The sequence below is a fragment of the Dufourea novaeangliae genome, unplaced genomic scaffold, assembly GCF_001272555.1.
Source record: "Dufourea novaeangliae isolate 0120121106 unplaced genomic scaffold, ASM127255v1 scaffold130, whole genome shotgun sequence".
NCBI lineage: Eukaryota > Metazoa > Arthropoda > Insecta > Hymenoptera > Halictidae > Dufourea > Dufourea novaeangliae.
This window is the reverse complement of record NW_015374004.1, coordinates 624,728-644,727: the sequence shown is the minus strand read 5'-3', so window position 1 is coordinate 644,727 and position 20,000 is coordinate 624,728. Positions and strand designations below refer to the sequence as shown.

At 37.8% G+C, this 20,000-nt stretch overlaps 1 protein-coding gene across 1 annotated transcript in view; it reads left to right on the top strand.

Annotated features, from left to right (window-relative positions):
- LOC107188160 (division abnormally delayed protein) overlaps positions 1-4,758 on the top strand; it is an 89,117-nt gene extending 84,359 nt beyond the window's left edge. Inside the window, 4 exon segments of the mRNA XM_015576409.1 lie at positions 115-395; positions 952-1,096; positions 2,939-3,140; positions 4,652-4,758. Of these exon segments, the coding sequence (XP_015431895.1) occupies positions 115-395; positions 952-1,096; positions 2,939-3,140; positions 4,652-4,758 (735 nt within the window).
- Positions 4,759-20,000: the final 15,242 nt, after the last annotated feature.

The window sequence follows — 20,000 nt, the reverse complement described above, 5'->3', positions numbered from 1 at the left end:
ACAAATTGGCCAGGTGAATCGACTTTGACCCGCGGGCCACATGTTGGACAGCAGACCATTATCTTGTAGTGAAATGAACGGATTCACCAAAAAAGCGACGGTTATATGTTTCAGGTGAGAAAGGTATGCGGTCGCTCGGAACTGCAGCCATCGAACGGGGGGACTGTTACGCTTTCGGATGCAACTGCAATGGGGAAATCCACGACAAATAACCTCGAGGTACACGCAGCTGCGTCTCCTGCCACGCATAGAACATTACCGACGCAGTTGCACGTGCAGCTGGGCAATTTCTTGGCCAGTGTCGTCAGGTCTCGGACCTTCTATGGTACTCTGGCCGACACGATCTGCGAGGAATATCCCGACAAAGGATGTTGGAATGGCGAGCACGTTGGAGAGTGAGTACACTTGTCATATTTTTTCACGGTTTTCAAATATTTCCGGTAGCTCGTGAATAATAATAAAATAGATGAAATTAATCAACAAATTTTTATTTCATAAAATAAGTTAAAATTAGGTTTATTTGTAAGCTTATAGTCGTTTGAAAAACACTAAACAGGCTACGGACCTCAATGACGTTACATATGATTGCATTTGTTTTATCAACAGTTAGCTAGTCGACTGCCTCTTGAGGCAATGCATCAGTCAGTCTTTTTCACATCTCGAGTGTTCATGCCATGTTCTGTTTCTAAGCGAATATTTTATCAGATAGCAATGAATCCTTGTAGTACAGGTATTTATCTGTTTTTCTCAAAATCGTTTGAATATTCGCCTCCTATTAAAATCGTAATTCACTATTAAATTATTACATAAAAAGACATTCAATTTTTGTATATCGGACTAGATTAAAAATGTTGTAACTTTTTTGGGTGTATGTAGGTTTATCAAAATTTGTCCAGTATTACGTTCGGTATAACATTCATGGTCGACATTTTTCCTCGATCATGCTTATAGGTATACAAAGACGGTGGTAGACTCGAGTTTGATGGCGCAGAGGTACAACCCCGAGTTCACCATAACGACAGTGTCACCGCCGACAACTCCCTACGGCAATACGAATACGAGTGTACTCATTGACCAATTGAGGCACATTAATCAGGTGAGTCTACGAACTGTATTTGTCGCACAGCTTAACCTTGGTTAGCTTTATTTTCAACTCGTGTCTCTCGTTGACATCCTTTTTTTAAAGCTTAAAGCTAAGAAAGCATAAATCCTTCAATGCAATTAATTTGTTTTCCAATAGAAAACAAAATACTTTATACATATAAAAACCCCTACCAAAGAATTATTTCATTCGTGTAAACCAGAGCTGTGTAATTTCTGTTCCTGGAGTCGATGCTCCACTTCGGGGACAGAAGTTATGCAGCTCTGATGTAAACCGTTAGTGTATTGACTCAGACAAATTACGATTTTCATTTGCGAATAACAGTATTAGATTTGAGGAAATGAAACTGTTGATCGCAGGTGTGTAATATTTTCTTTGTTTATGGCAGAAATATGTAAAAAAATTCGTAAAATGAGATTCACGTTGGCCCATGCTAGTTGTCATTTAATCTTGAAAAAGAAATTAATGAAAACCAGAATGTAATCAGTGTGTATAAAACCGAAATACACGATCTGTTTATAGATGGTGTTAATAAAAGTATGGGACATTTTCACAGGGTGGATTTTAGATACATGCCGAACTAAAATGATAATCAAGAATGACGATGTTGTGTTCGAGGCTACAATTCCAAGTTACAAATTGTATGTTCACGCTAGGGCTTGTATTGCGTAACAACTTTGCGAAAACTATCAAAGGGGTATCTTAAGTTTTACCTGCTTTATTATATTAGGAACGACCCTTTTTTTAAACACCTACAATGATAGACCCTTTCATTAGGAATTCAGTAACTATAATTATTCAAGGTCGTTCAAGATCACAGAAAAAGGGTGGTTCCAGAAAAATGAAGGTGGCCTTGATATCTCTACAAAAATGACATAAAAACAAACATTGTTTGGCATCGTGTGAGCACCTTTGAACCATACAATGTTGTCCTTAAGACATTTGACGTATCTATGAAAACAACGAAGATGTTTGAGGTGCAAACGTTTGGTGACTCACCCTGTATAATTTTTGGTCGTTAAAAAGCGTGGATTTAAGAGTTCATAGGGGATATCATTTATTGTAAAAAAGGACTGACAGTGATAAAATTGGCAAAAATGTAACTTTTTAACATACGTTTGAAAACATTGGGTACCATCCCCACGGTGGTTTCGCACCTCCCCCCCCCCTAGTGACTTCACTGCAGAATGCTACAACGAACGAATATCTTACAACAAACACAGGCAAAGACAATCTACTATTTTTCCGGTTGTGCCAGTTCGCCTTCGTTACCATGTTTAAAAAACAACTGACGATACGAAACTGTTAATAAGAGTACCGTGAATAGCATTAGAGGGTCACTTGCTATACAGGGTGTCCTAATATAGCTTCGAGTCCCGGAAATGAGGGGTTCCTGAGATGATTTGAAATAACTTTTTCCTTAGAAAAAATGTTGTCCGAAGCTTTGTTAATGAGATATTAACGAAAAACCATGACCAATCAGAGCGCGAGTCTGACGGCCGAGTTTCCGCGGTAGCGTTACCAATCGTAGCGCGTAGCCAACGCTAGCGCGGAAGCTCGGCCGGCAGACTCGCGCTCTGATTGGTCATGATTTTTCGTTAATATCTCATTAACAAAGCCTCGGACAACATTTTCGCTAAGGAAAAAGTTGTTTCAAATTGCCCCAGGAACCACACATTTCCGGGAGTCGAAGCTATTTTCGGGCACCCTGTATTTTCCTGTAGTTTGTTAAATTACAGGCAATATTTCAATGTAAATGCTAAAACGAAGGACGTTTTACAACTAGTTTGTTAGTTACCCCACTGTACTTACAAAATTTGGTTTTATGTCGCCCAGATCTTACAGTCTCAACTGGCGTCGGCGCCCGACAGTGGAACACTGCTCGCTGACGAAGCCTTAGATGGTTCAGGAAGTGGTGCCAGGCCAATTTCGAGGAAGAAAGGAAAGGGCGACATCGACAATGATGATGAAGATGCCCACGATGATGATCATGACGACGAAGAGGCGTCTGGTTCTGGCATGGGCCCCACTACGCCAGGTACAAAGTTCAAGTTCTTCTTCTTATCTATATTTCCTTTCTTATCCAATAATTCCCTAATTCATGAACAAAATTTAATCACTCCAAAAAGTAAATAAAAATGTACGAGATTATTGTGGTATCTTATTTTTGAATATTAAATTATGAAAATTGACAATCGCAAGTCGGTTTTATACTCCTACATAAATGTAGAAATGATAAGTAACTTAATATTCATCAGGGACTATATATATATATATATATATACCCTATTGATATACCCTTTCTGCAGACAGAACCATCAACTTGGTCTGAAAAAAGAAGTTTTATTAAAGGGCTGAAACTAGTGAGTGAACTGCGAGTTGTCTATGATACTTTATTATTTACGAAAAATGAGGAGCAATAAGAGTATTTTTATCAAAATGTCTGGCTCTGGGGCTCAGATACGTATTAATTAATTTATTTATTTATTTAGTAATTTAACGGGTATAAACCCAGCATACATATATAACAATTGATGAAAATAAGATTAGAAACAGTTACATCAATATATTATACAGTATGGAATTAATCGCAATAGGAAATTTTTAATAAAATGTTAACTAAGATTAAACAATTCTTAGTGCTCTATGTGGAGACGCCTTAAAGTTTAAAGTATTCAATAGAGCTACTGAAAAAGTCAATCAGATCCGTGAATTTATTGGCTGATTTCAGGATTCGATAAATTGGATCGTTTGAACCATATTTAGTTTTCACTATAGTTTAATAAAATACATGAGTTTTTCTAACACATCTTGAAGGAGCACAAAAGTAAACAAGCTGCAACAATTGAGGACATGAGATCTGACCATTTATAAGCTTGAATAAGAAAGAAAGATCGTTTACAACTCTGCGATCAGCCAAAGAAGTCATATTTAGTGTGTTTAATAAAGGTTCATAGTCGTGATCATTACGCCGCATAGGGTTGTCCAGCCTAAAGGCAATGTACCTGATAAATTTATCCTGCACTCTCTCTAACATTAAGTTATGTTTTGAAAATTGAGGAGACCAGACTGTTGAAGCATACTCTAATCGAGGCCGGACTAATTGAAAATACAGTAATTTAATGGTGTAAATACTTTTAAAATTAATAGAGAAACGTTTGATAAAGCCTAATGTTTTGAGAGCAGTGCTTACAATTATGCTTCTCCTAAAATGAAAAAGGAGCGCTTGTTTGAAACAACAGAAACACCTTTGGTCATAAGTAGACTGCGGATTTCTATGCAAAATCACATTTTACAAGGTTGTTGATAAAAACAAAAACAGTAGCAGGAATTTCTTTCTTCCTTTTAGTATCTTATTGAGCTCCAAAGAAAACAGAAAACTCGTTACATTTAACAATAATTTTGTCCCTCGCTGTATTTCACAGAAACCTATAGGCTATAAATGCACAAAATCCGCAGTCTAGTTATAAGTAATTGCTCGCCCAGGTTAGGAATGTTGAACTTGAACTCCTCCGATTAAACGAAAAACAAAATTACTCGTTGTTCCAGATCCAATGCTGAAGTCGAATCGCGACAAAACACCTGCAGCCGGGTCATCGCGGGTCCTCTTATCATCCGTCATCCTGGCGATCATTTGCGTTCACGTGGTCGTTTAAGCTGAATCGGGATCGAAACGGAAGAGAGGAACAAGAATTCGACGACCCGCAACCCAGACGTAGACGAACGACTTTGGTTCCCATGTCAGCGAATAGTCCAATTCTGTTCGACACGAGGAAACGATCCGCCTATTACGCATCATAAGAAGAATCTGCTTTATAGGTGTTCATCGTGCTGCCTGAACGGAACAGCTGCGAGGGAAATGTGTCACTGTGGGAATCTGTTTCGTAGTTCGTGCTTGAGAGGACATTTTTTTATCAAGTTCGCGAAGGTTCAAAGGCAACAGCGAGAGCCACCGAGTCCTCTCTGTTCGCCGATTGTTGATACCACGGAGAATGTCGGTCAAGTCGGCATGTTGCGGCCGATTATTCGGAATGTGTCGCGAAACGAGTTTTGCGAAGTCGATGTGACTTTCCAGGAGCTTGTTCCGTGCGTAGATTCCGTAGGCTGTAAACTATAGAAAACGACAGAAACGGGAGAGAGTAAGGAGAGAAATCGTTAGAGCGTTTCCTGAATATCGGCCGATGGATGTGTCTTGGCAAGGACGACGTGCAGCGTTTGATGGTTTGCCAACAGTCTCTGTTCAAAAAACGTGGCTGTTACCGGTTACGGGGATGCTCCGACGATACGAAACCACGGTGGACCGGTTTATGTCGGTTGTACAGTTGGTTATTCATGTACGAGGTCGAAGAAATTTATATTTAGGAAAGCACAAGACTGTTCTAGAAAAAATTAAAATGTTGAACTCGTCGAATTGCTTCTGCGCGCAGAAGGAGAGGCGGTAGTGTACTAACATTGAAAGTAATGCTGGTAGAAAAAAAAAATGTCCCTTTCTATTTTACAATGCAAACAAGCACGACGTTCATCCAGTGAACGAGACGATACTGCGTACTCACGAAACGATTGAGAAAATATGGAATGCAGTGTGTTTCGTGGTTGCATTGGATGAGTAAAGTAAACAGAAGAAGCTAGAGCCAATTAGGAAAATTCTGTGAACGAACAGTACTCGCAAGAAGTGCCAATATTGCTTATTCGCAGTTTAAATACTTGGGCTTGATCGGAAAGGAAAACAAGAATCGAAAGGGGAGACCGCAATTGTGAATATTGCTAGTGACTGAGCTAGTGACAGAGACGTTGTAATATTTAATTAAATTAAACCCAGTGAATACCGAGTAAAACGGCCAAGAAGAATTGCAGGAATTTGGAAAGGGACGGTCATGTAAATTACAATCCCGAGCAATAAATATACATTGTTTATACGCATACTCGGAACGTTCCGAAGGAATATTGATCGAAACACGGTTTTCGTACTGCGTGAATTTTAAAGCGTTTTTCCTACTTGAAAGTATCAGTCAAGAATTCCAGCAGCAATACCAACGACGCCGTAGAAAAATTTCTCGTATCCACGTCGTGGCTTCGAACGACTCAGGAAAGTCGCGGCAGAATCATCGTATATGTTTCCGACTACTGTGCCTCGCATCTTACGCTGTTTTTCGTCACGCATAAACTATTTCCTGTTCATGACGACGCGTTGCGTCGTCGACGTTGATTCACGGACTGATAACGAGGACGATCCTCGTCGGTGATATCGCGTGTTTATGTCATATGTCAAAGCTAACTGCCAAAACACCAGTTACGCGACCGAAGCTGGTTTCGGCGACACTTGGTTGGCTTCGAGTACCGCGGAGAACGTATCTATACCGCCTCGTATGTACCCTTGCAAGCAAACTCGGTTTCCGCTAGGGGAAAAAGTGGCGAAGGGGAACGGCCTCCCAACACTTGATAAATTTATTTCAAGTACTGAAATAAATGTTAATTCGGCATAAATTTCAATAATTCCCAATACCAAGTGGTAGGAAACCTTTTCCCTACGTCAATTTTTCCCTTAGTGGAAGCCGAGTTTGCTCGTCGGTGTACACCTACAAGCAAACTCGGCTTCCACTAGGGGAAAAATTGGCATAAGGGTACTTACCACTTGGTAAATTTGTTCTAGGTATTGAAATAAATGTTAAATCGAATGTTAATTTGGCATAAAGTTCAGTAATTCCCAATATCTAAAGGCAGGAGCATGGTTGGAAACCCTTCCACTACGTCACTTTTTCCTCTAGCGGAAGCCAAGTTTGCTCGTCAAGGTATCCGCCTGGTACTTTCAGACACGACTGCCAGCGAGGCGAACGTTTTCAAGGAACGTTGCTCAGACTGAAACGGACACGTCTGCACGCTTCAGCTTTTAACATCGAAAGATAAATAGTTTCGCGTAGAAACGATTGCGACTGCAAATTATTCTAGCGTTCGATTTGCGATCTTCCGTGCTGGAAGATCAAATCTGCGGCCCGAGTTTACGCGTGCCATCGAACCGTACACTGCCGACATTGATTGTCTCGTTTCTTTTCATTTTTTTGTATTATTCTCCGAATAGAATATGTACGGAGTACTTGATGCACTATGAAGAATTACCAATTAGAGCTTAGTAGTTTTACCCGAGTATCCATGAGATATTCGAATATTGAGCCAGTCGAGAATCTCGATTTGGGGGTCGATCGTATTTCGACCACTTTCGATCGATATCGGCAACGACCGGAATACTACCACGTTCAAAATGTTTCAGGAATTTATTTATAAAATCAAAAATACAATGTTATTCATCATAAATCTCATTGTCACCTCCAAAGTAGTCCCCATTGGCCGCGATGCACCTACGTTTGATCCAGATTTCAAAGCACTTTTGGAATTCGATTTTTGGTGTAGACATCAGCTCCGCCTACGATTTTTGTTTTATGGTTTCGGTGCTATCAAAATGCATTCCCAAAGTGGTTTTTGAGTCGATCGAACAAGAAAAAGTCGCACGTTAGGAAGCATGTCTTTTGAGATTTCAACATGATTCCATTTTTGCAAGAAATTCAATTCTTTTGGCACCAATCTTGCAACAACACGTTGCAGGTCCAAATCGTCATGCAAGAGGCTGTGAATAGTTGGTATCATCAGCAATCTCTCTGATGGTTAATTTTCTATTTTCGACCTAACCCAGACCTGATTTTTTCAATCTGTTCATCAGTTTTCGATGTTGATGGCCTTCCAGAACGAGGATCATCTTTAACAGAATCACGACCACTTTCAAAGTGTTTATACCACACGTACACATTTCTTTTCTATAAAGCAAGGTCACCATAACATTTTTGTAGCATAGTTACCGTATCCGCACATTTAATTTTATTTTTAACACAAAATTTAATGCAAACTCGTTGTTCTGTTTTATTATCCATAACAAAAATCGTCTAGACACAAACATTTGATGTAAACAGAACGCTGTAATTACGACGAATGTTAAATAACAGTTATGCCAAAAAAAAAAAACAGTAAAGTTTCACAATATCATATACGCGCAACATTTAAATACAAGATTCCTGAAACTTTTTGAACTAAACTGAGAAAAACTGGAAATGATATTAGAATAATAAAAATAATAATTATAATCATGTAATAATATATATTATTATATTATTATAATTATTCGATCGCAACCGCGTATACTGCGTTATTTAGCACTATATACTAATAATACATATTATTATATTGTTATATTATAAGAATGAGTAAGTTATGGTTTTGCAGCGTAACGCAGTATATTAAATTAGCGCAGTATGTCTACGCGGCTGCAGTCGACTTCCAAATCGAAATTCTGGACTGTCTCATATATTCGGATATCTCACGGGTATCTTATAAAGTCACAGCTCTATTACCAATATAAGTTCGATATTCCATACATTTCGCATACATTCCAATGAACGTGTGCGAAACCTGTTATGAACTAGATACTTCAAGCGCATCAAGAACTTTGCCAAACCGTGGGCGTCTAAGTCGACTATTTCGAGAAAATATACATCTTTCGTCAGTATTGATCGTTATTGCGCACAGTTTTAGAAAATTTATAAAAGTTCAAATATTGAAATTCAATCAATAACGAGCAAATCTAGTGCCATAATTTTTGCTACTGTTTTATTAAATGTAGAAGTGTCATGTCCGTGATTTCGTCTGAATTGTTGTCTCTGCGTTATCGACGGCATGTGATATGTTTATATTCGTTAGGGCTACGGTAAAATGTCAATTATCCAGAATCGTAGAAAACCGAAAGTTTTGAGTAACCGGTAATATGAAGCAAATACAGGAAATGAGATTTTGGACGGAAACAATTACAATATTACAAACAGAATATATTTAAATATTTACATCTATTCTGTACATTTAGTCAACACCACGATGATGTAAATAGTTGTTTTGTTTGCTATCTGTTTAGGAGAGCTGAAACAGCTCCATACTACTGTTCTAAATTTCATTTTTTCATTGTACACAATACTGCAAAACTATTTACAGTATTTTTATTCATGAAACTTTTCTAATTTTATGTGTATAACATGGTGTTCCACTTTAATAATGTACGCGAATATCGTCAGCGTTATCGGTAATATCCAAAAATGATATTAAGTATGTACCCTGATAATCAGTTGTGTAGAAGTTTCGAGCAAATTGCCAGCAACAAATGACAAAAATTGTCTAAAAAACATAATGGTAAAGCAAATTGGCAGCAAGTCCTGCAACATAACCTATGTCAAAATGGGGGCAAAACCGGAACAATGTTCGTGCAAGCGAAATTGCTGCACATGATGCTGTCAATTTGCTGCCTATGTGCGCGCAAGTTGTTTACAGCAAATCTTGCATGAAACTTGTAGCCATTACTTTATAACAGGCATTGGACAAAATTTGACTGACTGGGCGAATGATACCAATACTTCCTTTTCCGTTCTGATCTATATGATTCATATATTATAAGACATATATAATGAAATAATTTTCCTTTTACGCTCTGCTAGTGTCAACGTCTCCATGACTGTATTGATACTGGCAGAGAATCAAAATTGACATTTGTCGATCGTATCAAAATTGTTGCAGCTGCAAAATCGACGCAAACAGGACGTAAACCTGACGCCGAAATCTGCGTCAGGTATGAATTGCTTCATATAAATTACTGTACAGTCGACTCTAATTATATTGCCACGCGAGGCACTTCACCCTCACACGTACTTTCGATCACACAAATTCGCTCTCCCATTACGTTACGTACGCCGTCGCACCAGCATTGAGGCCGAGGCTACGACTACTGAACTTAGCATGCAGGGGGCTCTGAACTCATTGCCATTTTACTCGCCTACAGCCCCGACCATGGCAATATAGTTAGAGTCCACTGTACTTGGGAGATGCTAAGCCATTTTCTTTTGACTTTATGTGAAGATTGACCCGTTACACATAAGATACTTTGAATACGGCTTGTTCTGATTGCTCTAGTTGCTGTTCTCAAAGCTAATTATAATTTGATACATAGCGATCAGAACGTAAGTACAAACTTCTTAAAACAGGGTTCTTAACTCATTGCTCTTTTACACCCCTACAGTCCCAACCATGGCAATATAGTAAGAGTCCACTGTACTGCCAAAACGCAGCGTGAAATTTTTTTATCCGTCGTATAACTTATTAATTAATCGATAATCAAATAATCGACATTTTACCGTAGCCATATTGTATTGCAATCCATTTACAGAAATGAAGTGCCAAAATGAAATGAGTATAACTGCGAAAGTATAAATGCCACGTTGGCCGAAGTGGAATGACGTTCCTTGGTACGTCGTCAACGTTTTAGACATCCAAGCTTCCAAACGGACCTCGATTTTGGCAGTTTGCTTTCCAGTTAAAGCGATTAGACGTAAGAATGAAAGTAAAGGGTGGGGGGGGGGTGGGTGGAATCAGGGAAACCAGAGCCTGTCGGTAAATTTCGTACGTGTCGATTCGGCATCTCTACGGCCGCACTGATTTTGTACATTTAATTTCTCGGATGATTGAGGATTAGTGCCTTTTTCAATATTCCCGGCCGTGTTAGCGTCGAGTCATCTCACGCCTGACAAAAGGAACGAGTGAATGTGTGTGTATATGTTTGTGTGTGTGTGAGAGAGAGAGACAGAGAAATGGATGAGCAAGGAGGGAAGATGGAGCAGGGGGTGGGGGGAGTCTTTTATAAATACAAGTGTACAGGGCACTCATGCTGAGAAAATATGTGACGGTGCGATCTTCTTTACCTTCTTTAGAATTTCTTCTGGCGAAAGATCACTGAAGACTTAAGAAAATGCGATCTACAACGTGAATGGCTATAGCCTCTGTACATTCGTTGCGATGTGGAGTTAAAATGTTGATCGATCGTTATCTTGGAAGAAGTCCAGATTGTTCGAATTTAAATTAATGTGAACTTTGTAACGGTGAAACGTTTAAATCGAAAAGACTTTTGTCTATCGACGAGTGCATAGCTTATTTCTAAGGTTAATTGCAAATTGTAGACGATACGCGGGAGAAACTACTTCGTCGAAAATTAAATCACCAGGGATATGCGGGCACCCGAAATCACGGGATTTCGGAGCCACGGGTCGGGTGCCCGCACAGCCCTGTAAATTACATAATTGCTTGGCTAATCGTAAGCGAAACCGTTTTCGCATAGCAAACGGGCTGGAAACATTTTCATCTTGCACGCTTCTGCGTTACGCGAACAAACAGACTCACAAGAGAAAAAGTATTCTAGTAAATCGACTATCAAATCAATCGTTTATCCTTCGGCCTAATGTACAGGGTGTCCCACCTAGCTCTCCCACCCTTAATTATTCCCTTATTTGTCACGGTACAAAAAAATGGTTCGAGAGAAAGTTAGTGTATTTTAGGGGGGAAATGAGGCTATGAGATTGAAGGTCATCTCAAGGTCATACTTTCTGAGATTTCCCCGATGGTAACATTTTTTTTTTTCAATAGAATGCCATATTTTTGTATGTCATTACGAAGAGGAGATCAAAGTGTATCCAACACTGTATCACACTATGGGGTGATAACACTTTGAACACACACTAAAATACTAAATAATGCGATTATGGCGTTTATTTTGTTTCTACAATTCATTTTCCGTGAACTTCCACCTCAACCAGCTACGTGCGAAATTTGCAGCCTAAGGTCATTTCAAGTTCATAGTGTGATCACATTGTTGGATACGTTTCGATCCCCTGTTTGTAATGGCAAACAAAAAATAGGGCATTCCATTTAAAAAAATCCATCTAAAATACACTAACTTTCTCTCGAACCATTTTTTTTGTACCATGACAAATAAGAGAATAATTAAGGGTGGCAGAGTTAGGTGGGACACCCTGTATAAAAATCCCAAACTTCGTTGTCTTGAGTATAACAACCCAGATAGCATATGACGCCTCGAAGACGGCTTAAAGACGTCTTAGACCTGAAATAGCCGTAAAATGGGCGTTTTCAAGGCGTCATGTGCTATCTGGGAAGCTGACTCGAGAACAAGGGAGGATGTATGCAGAAGTGTGCATTGTCGTTATTTGTTTCAGAAATTAGTTGGAAGATTTTTAAGAACCGATGAATTATGCAGCCAGTGTTCGATGCGCCGACTGAAGAGCCTAATTTACCCACATAGCACATGACGCCTTGAAAGCGGCTTAAAGGCGCCTTAGACCTAAAATAGCCGTAAAATGGGCGTCTTTAAGGCGTCATGTAACGTGACTTACGAAGAAGGTTTTCCAACTTACAGGATCCGATTTTAATGAAACTGCGTGAGATTGTAGAGAACATCAAGTAACGCATAGAACAATTTTTCTTTTCGGCCGACTTTCACTTCAAGGGGGTGAACCCACCCCTTAAAGTTTGCCGAATTTTCCATTTGTTTAATTATATCATGTTAACCGTGAGAGACAGAAAAAAAACTAAAAAATTACCGAAACAGAATTTGTTTATAACAAAACATTTTGTATAACTTTTTTATCCGTGTACGTATTTATACATTTTAACGTATATTGATTTTGCGCCGCCTCTGAAAAGATCGTAATATATTTAATATGCTATTTAGTAAGACAAAATAAGTTTTCTTAGTCGTTGCATCTCTGCATAAATAATAACAAAAATATCAATTACTTTCTACTTTTTAACGCATTTCAAAGTCGGACAAAATATATACATACCATTAGATTTAGAATGAAATGCTCATCATTTTTTGTTAGTATGTAAATTTGAATAAGTTGTAAAATGAAGTTATAAAAAATGTTTTGTTATAAACAAATTCTATTTCGGTAATTTTTTAGCACCATATTATTGTACACAGAAAACCATGAAACTCGCTTATTAGACATTTTTTTCTGTCTCTCACGGTTAACAAGATATAATTTAAAAAATGGAAAATTCCGCAAACTTTAAGGAGTGGTTTTACCCCCTTAAAGTGAAAATCGGCCGAAAAAAAAAATTGTTCTATGCTTAACTCGATGCCCTCTACAATCCCGCACAATTTCATTAAAATAGGGACCTGCGGATTGGAAAACTTTCCTTGTCAGACACAATTGTCAGAATTGAGAGTTTTAATTCCTTGATTTCTGAGGTCTCTTTGTCAGTGAACTTTAGGCAGCGAGCGTTGAAACGGCGTTCAAGCATAGGTCGTCCTTCAAGCTCATTTTGTTCTTTCGGACACCGAGTATGACTACGTGACCTCTTTGATCACGGAGATATTAATTTATGTCCCGTTTAATGGCGCCCGCCTTTTGTATAATTTACAGTGTCATCGTTGAATGCGGCTGACGGTAAAAGTACAGTAGCCCTTACATTCAATTCCTCCGATTCGCGTTACTTCGCTTTTTTATCCAAGCATTGTTATGACTTTACGACCAATCATTTTATTTATACTGCTCTTTGTTATACACGTTTTGTGGTGCTACAATCAATAAAACTGACAATTAATAAAAGTGATATATTTAAAATAAACGAATTGTTTTCATGTTCCGATACTGTACAAAAAAGAGAAACAATAGAATAAAACAAAGAAGTAATGGCATTATTGCATCAAACCATGTATATAATTATCGACGAAATAACTTTTTGAATAATAGTTCGACACGAAATTAAAGGAACGACAAAGCATTGAATGGTCTTATTGTGTTCGCTTCAATTGGTTCGTTGAACGGTGGTGAATTTAATTAAAGCTGTACACATTACCAGCGCCGTTCCTGGCGGGGGTGCAGAAGGTGCCCTCGGCGGCCAAACTCAGGGGCAGATTGTTTATTATATGTAAAACTTGGACTAGTAAGAATAATAATCATAAGTTTTCTGATGATTATGACAAATTTTAGACCAACAGAATTTAATCAAATTAATTGTATATGTAATCTTCGTAACAGTACTCGTGTACAAGAAGGAACTATCTTTAGGGACAGCCCAAAATAGCATATGACATTTAGCCATATTTAGTGAATTAAATTCGTGTAAGCAATTAATAGTCGTTATTTATCAACCATAACATCATTATTACAAACATTATGCGTTAGTTTCGTACTTATATATGGAATATAATATTCATTTTAAATAAAACCATTCATTTTTTTATTGATCTTTATTTTCATAAAATGAAACAAAGATCCTTAAAAAATGAATGGTCTTATTTTATAAATATATAAATATTGCATATTAAATTCTTATATTGAATAATATTAAATTAATAAGCGATACTGTTTTTGCACCCGGGCGGCTAACAACCCAGGAACGGCCCTGCACATTACTGTCCACTGTAAGCTATCGTGCCCGACAGCTGCACGATCTAACACAATGTATAAAAGTAGAAATGTAACGGACCAAAAGACACATTGAACTCGTACTTAATACTCCATTTTTCATCAGTTAATTAGGGGAACCGCACTATTACGGCCACCATCGTGAAACACTTGTGGCGCGTTAGGACGACAGGGAACAAGGAAATCGCATGAATCACATAAATTTAAGGCCTACTTCAATTTTTCCCGTATTACGTTAATCACAGTGCAACCACGGACGCATATTATGCGCACACTCTAAACATGAATAAGTCAAAATATACGCGGTAATACTTAAAATGCGCGCATTCTACAACAAAACAAGATGATTCAGAGAAATATCTCGAAGGAATGATTAGGGTAAAAGATCCAATTACTCACACTTTAAGAAATTACACTGACACTATCGCATAATTTTTGTATTAACTGACCAAAAACATAAATTTTTATTTGTATTTTTTATTATTTAATATGTTTCATTGAAGGAAATATGTGTTGCAACTTTTGTTTAAAACTAATTTTGTTTATAAATTAGTTTCAAATATATATCTCGAAAGTTGTTACTGACATCCGGAAAACGTGTTCGATCGAATAACTGACATCCCAATGTACTACCACCAAAACCAAATACTGTCACTTTTTCAGGTTAGATTGCATGTGACTGCAGATCGTATTGGTGACATTAATGGCGTAAAGCTTTGTTTTTGTAAGCAATTACTGACATGACAGTAATTAAAAAATTATTGAAACGCTTGTACCAATCACTGTCACCCAAATATTAAACTAACAAAAATTTAACGAATCGTTGAATTATGATCGATGTTATTTTCTATGATCTTTATATTATCTAAACCATTACATTTTATTATGTTACTAGCTCAAATATTACAATTATATTCTTTTCTTTAGTACGTTCCTTGTTTTCCCTTCTGCTAGTAAAGAAGTCGTTTTTACTCTTTCAATCAACTAAACATTTTGGATCATTTTATAAAAATTAATGGAAAAAGGAAATTAAGTGCTGCTCTTTCTATCGTATCAATTTCCTCGTTCTATCGTAGAATTTTCTTTATGTATAACTTCACAACGTTTATTTATTATTTGAAATTTGAAGTAAAACAGTCTGAGATGACAGTAATTCGGTAGGTGGCAGTAAATGAGACTTCTACGGATACAAATACGGTTGTAGTAAAAGTAAAAAAAGTTAACGCACGAGGAAGTAATATACATTAAACTGCAGCCGTATAAGATGATTTACGTGTAATTGCACGGCCGCGTTTATTCGCGTCTAAACGATAATGAAAAGCAATTTGCTTAAAAATAGAATTACTCGAAATAAATGCTCGGAACTAGTGACTGTTCCAGAAACTATTCCAGTCGTGAGCTGAGAATAGTTACATCATCGTTTCAACGAACAAACGGCCAGTTCATCGACGTATTACTGTTTAATTCTTCATGTTTCAACAACTAATCCTAATAACTATGCAAGTCAAAAGCAAAAAGAAAGATATATTAACTTTCAATTAACAATCTGAAAATGGCGGACAAAAAAAATCAACAAGGTCTGTGTAACAAAAAATATTAAAAGGTTGGAGCATCGAAATTCATGTTTACATAAAGTATAAGTATCGCTTTTTAATTTCTATTAATTAGTCATATCAAATGAAAATTATGGGTTTTTTAAAAGAAATAACATCGTTGTAATCAATATCACAAATGCATGTATTTCGAAATTAATAATACAGTAGACTCTAACTATATTGCCACTTAACATATTGCCACGCGAGACACTTCCCCTTCACACGAACATTCCAGCACACAAATTCGCTCTCCTACCACGTTGCGTACGCTGGCACACCAGCACGGTTCAACTTTTGCGCAGGCGCTGATGCGGAGGCTATGACAATAGAACTTAGCATGGAAGGGGCACTGAACTCATTGCCATTTTACTCTCCTACAGCCCCGACCATGGCAATATAGTTAGAGTCTACTGTATTGAAATTCGAAATTGCATATACAGTAAAGGCTCTACGAGAGTTTGAAACTCGGGACCATTTCAAAACTTTCACGGTGTACCGTGAATCGTTTCAACACCTCACAAATCTATTGTTTGCCCGAGGTCCGAAACTTGGCAACAAAAGCAGCGGAGGGGGGGGGGGATAAATTATGCGCTTGAGTTCGCCCCCAGTGGTGGCGATGATGTAGAAACTCTAATGAGGAACTTCCAATTCAACTCTCATGGAGCCTTTACTGTGACCCCTTAAATAGAACGCTGCTTTATAAAAATAAATTTCCGTTGAATACCTATATTATTTAAATAGATACCAGCACTCGTGTAAAACCTGATGTGTACAGTGGAAACCGAGCCAGTGACTCATGACAACAGGCGTTCAGTGCATAGACCTACGAAACCTGAACGGCAAGCAAGTATAGCTATTTCAAAGATATAGCGTTAGCTATAAACCTGACCGACCCTAAAGATTATGTGTTTCGGTAACCTAATTCTGTCATTCGATACCCTTGGGTTGTAAAAACTGTGCTCGACCGTCGTTCAGGGGCATTCGACATCAATTTGGAATCGGTTTTTCCGTTTTAATGTAATTAAACAAGATCTTGTAGCGTAGTAATTTCAAATTTAAAATACTTCTGGCTCTACTTCTTGATGAATGCTTACGAAAACGGAAATTTCTTTAAAATATTCCAGTCTTTTTCGTTTTATTCCTTGGAACACCATAGCTGCAAATGCCGTACGACCCTGAGTGCGTGGGACCCAATGGGCTCCCTATGATCGAGTACAACTGGTTTAAGGGTCGGCCACGTTTATGGCTAACGCTATATTTTTCAACCAGCTATACCTTCTCTCGTGGAACAGCCTTAGCTTCCGTTGGACGAGTTTGGCGAAAGCTATACAGGGTGTAACAAAAATGTTGTCCGATCCGGTAATGGGGCACTCGGGGGGTGAATTGGAACAAGTTTTTCCTTAGCAACAATGTAATCTGAGGCTTCGTTACCGAGATATTAACGAAAAACTCCGACCAATCAGAGCGCGAGTTTGCCAGCCAATTTCCCGCGGTAACGCTGCCTACCAGTCGTAGCGCGTAGCTACTGCTAGCGCGGGAACTCAGCTGGCAAACTCGCGCTCTGATTGGTCGGGGTTTTTTGTTAATATCTCGGTAACGAAGCCTCAGATTACATTGTTGCTAAGGAAAAACTTGTTCCAATTCACCCCCCGAGTGCCCCATTTCTGTGTCGGACAACATTTTTGTTACACCCTGTATAGTTTCTTGGCGTAGTTCTCCCGCAAGCTTTATCCGTGTAAGCAAATAAACCGAAGAACAAGCGCGCAGTCTGGACTTTCTCCGATCATCGTCATGAACACGGTGAAGAGGTAAGGAAGGCAAAGAAAAGGAGACAATGTATATGAAGAAGCAGGCGTGAGAATGAAAGTGATACAGAAAGCACTGATGAAAGCTTGTACATAACGAATGCGTGCTGTATTTATATATTATACACAGGAAAACATATAGGTATACATGTACAGTATGTTCCAAAATTGCTTCGACTCCAGGAACCCCTCATTTCCGGGAGTCGAAGCTATTTTGTGACACCCTGTATACATATATGCGTATATAGACAATGTCGCCCTAAAAAGGACACGTAACTGTTATAAAACAATGAAGAAAGTACCATTGTCAATGAGATAACGGATTAATCGTAATACATGTAATTACCACGCTTATTTTTCGCGTAAATAATTGTGCCGAAAGTGTATAGGCACTTTAGCCTAGCCACCTAAGTAAACGTGAAAATGAAATCTTTGTTCGATGGTTCGTGACAATTGTTTTAAAACGGAACTCGAAACTCGCTTCGTAATCGCGTAATCTCGTATCCCGACCATCCGAGTCCTCTTTTATACCGCTTTCACGCCTAAATTCATTGAAAATTTTGCTTTTTAAGTCGAACGAAATGCAATCGTACGTGAATCTTTCATGTACCAGAAAGGTTTCCAAGCGACTTAAGTTTTGAGTGTTGCGACAGCGTAATGTTAGGATTCGTTCCGATTGTCCGGCTATGCGATAAGCTGGTGCGATTTTGACTGAAAATTTTAAACGAATAATAAGACCGAATTGTACAGGTTATATTTGCGCTTTGTGTATTCTATTCAGCGGAATTCGTTGCAACGAAATTTCGTAAAACGAGTTCGGGAGTACCTGTCGCGTTCCCCATTTGATGAATTGAAATCCGTTCTTTTCGAGTTTGTAAATATATAAATAAATGGACGAAAATAAAAAGTGTTAAAAATGAATTGTGTATGCGTGTATTTTTAGACATTCATATGGAAACGATGCTATATTTTCGATATATTCACGCAGAACAAATTGCATCTGGTTAACATTTAGTGTATTATATTGGAAAAAGATTGTAGTTAATTACACTGAAATTACTGATTTACGTTTTTTTTTGTTTATCATCATCACAAATTTATCACGTTTTTTAAAACGTTTATCACATTTCCCATGATGTATACAGGATGTTTTTCCCGCAAAATTTTACTAGCTTATTCTAGAAAAATGGATAAATATGTATTTACAAAAAAGTACAACCTTCCGATCTCGATGACCTTTTAATATGTTGTCCACCCTGAGTAGCATTGAGAAGGTTGTACTTGGCGGTCATTGTTTATTAAAAAGTTATTAACAAAAACGTTTCTTCGAAACAGTTTATTTAGTTTTGTTTATTCATTTACATTTCCTGTTACTGGGTATATGTCTGCCATTACTTTGAAGACAGCATCTAATCTTTGAAGAAAATCAAAACAAAAAAATGCTTCTATAATAAGCATGTAAATTATGTTATTCACACAAAAGACGTCATACGGACCGATCAAAGGCAAAAGAAAACATAAAGAAGACAAATTTTTGTCCAAATTGACCTGACCAAACTCAGTTTCGTATAAAATGATTAAAAATTTTACATTCAAAATAATTTTCTAAATAAACCATGTTTTTATATTACTTTTATAATAATTTAACAGAGACTACGCGCTGCGATTGGTAGCCAACGTTATACTGCGGGAGCTCGGCTGGCAGACTCGTGCTCTGATTGGTCGGCGTTTTTCGTTAATATCTCGTTAATAAAGTTTTTTCTCGAACATTTTTTTCACACCCTGTATACGATTTGTTTTAATCGAAGACGGCTAGAAAAATTAACGTAGAGAATGACTTGTGTGAGAATTATACAAGAATCTTTTGTCGATTAAAGTCCATTATCTTTTTATCTTTCGAATATCGTAATTGATTTTCTCATAAAAGAATATAGGTACTAGAGCCAGCAAGATTTTTCCAATTTACATTTAAACCACCATCGTATGCATGGGCGTAGGTTATCAGGCAAGGGGGGGGAGGGCAAAAATATTAACACATCGACTGCCACAGTGAAAAAGGCTGTACGTAGCCAGATACATTTTATTTTGGTTTTAAAGTCATAAATTGTTGCAAATGTATGTGGTTTGTTAATATGTAGAGGCTGTTGGTCGTGTTTTAAATTATACTGCAATATTAAATATTACGCAAAAA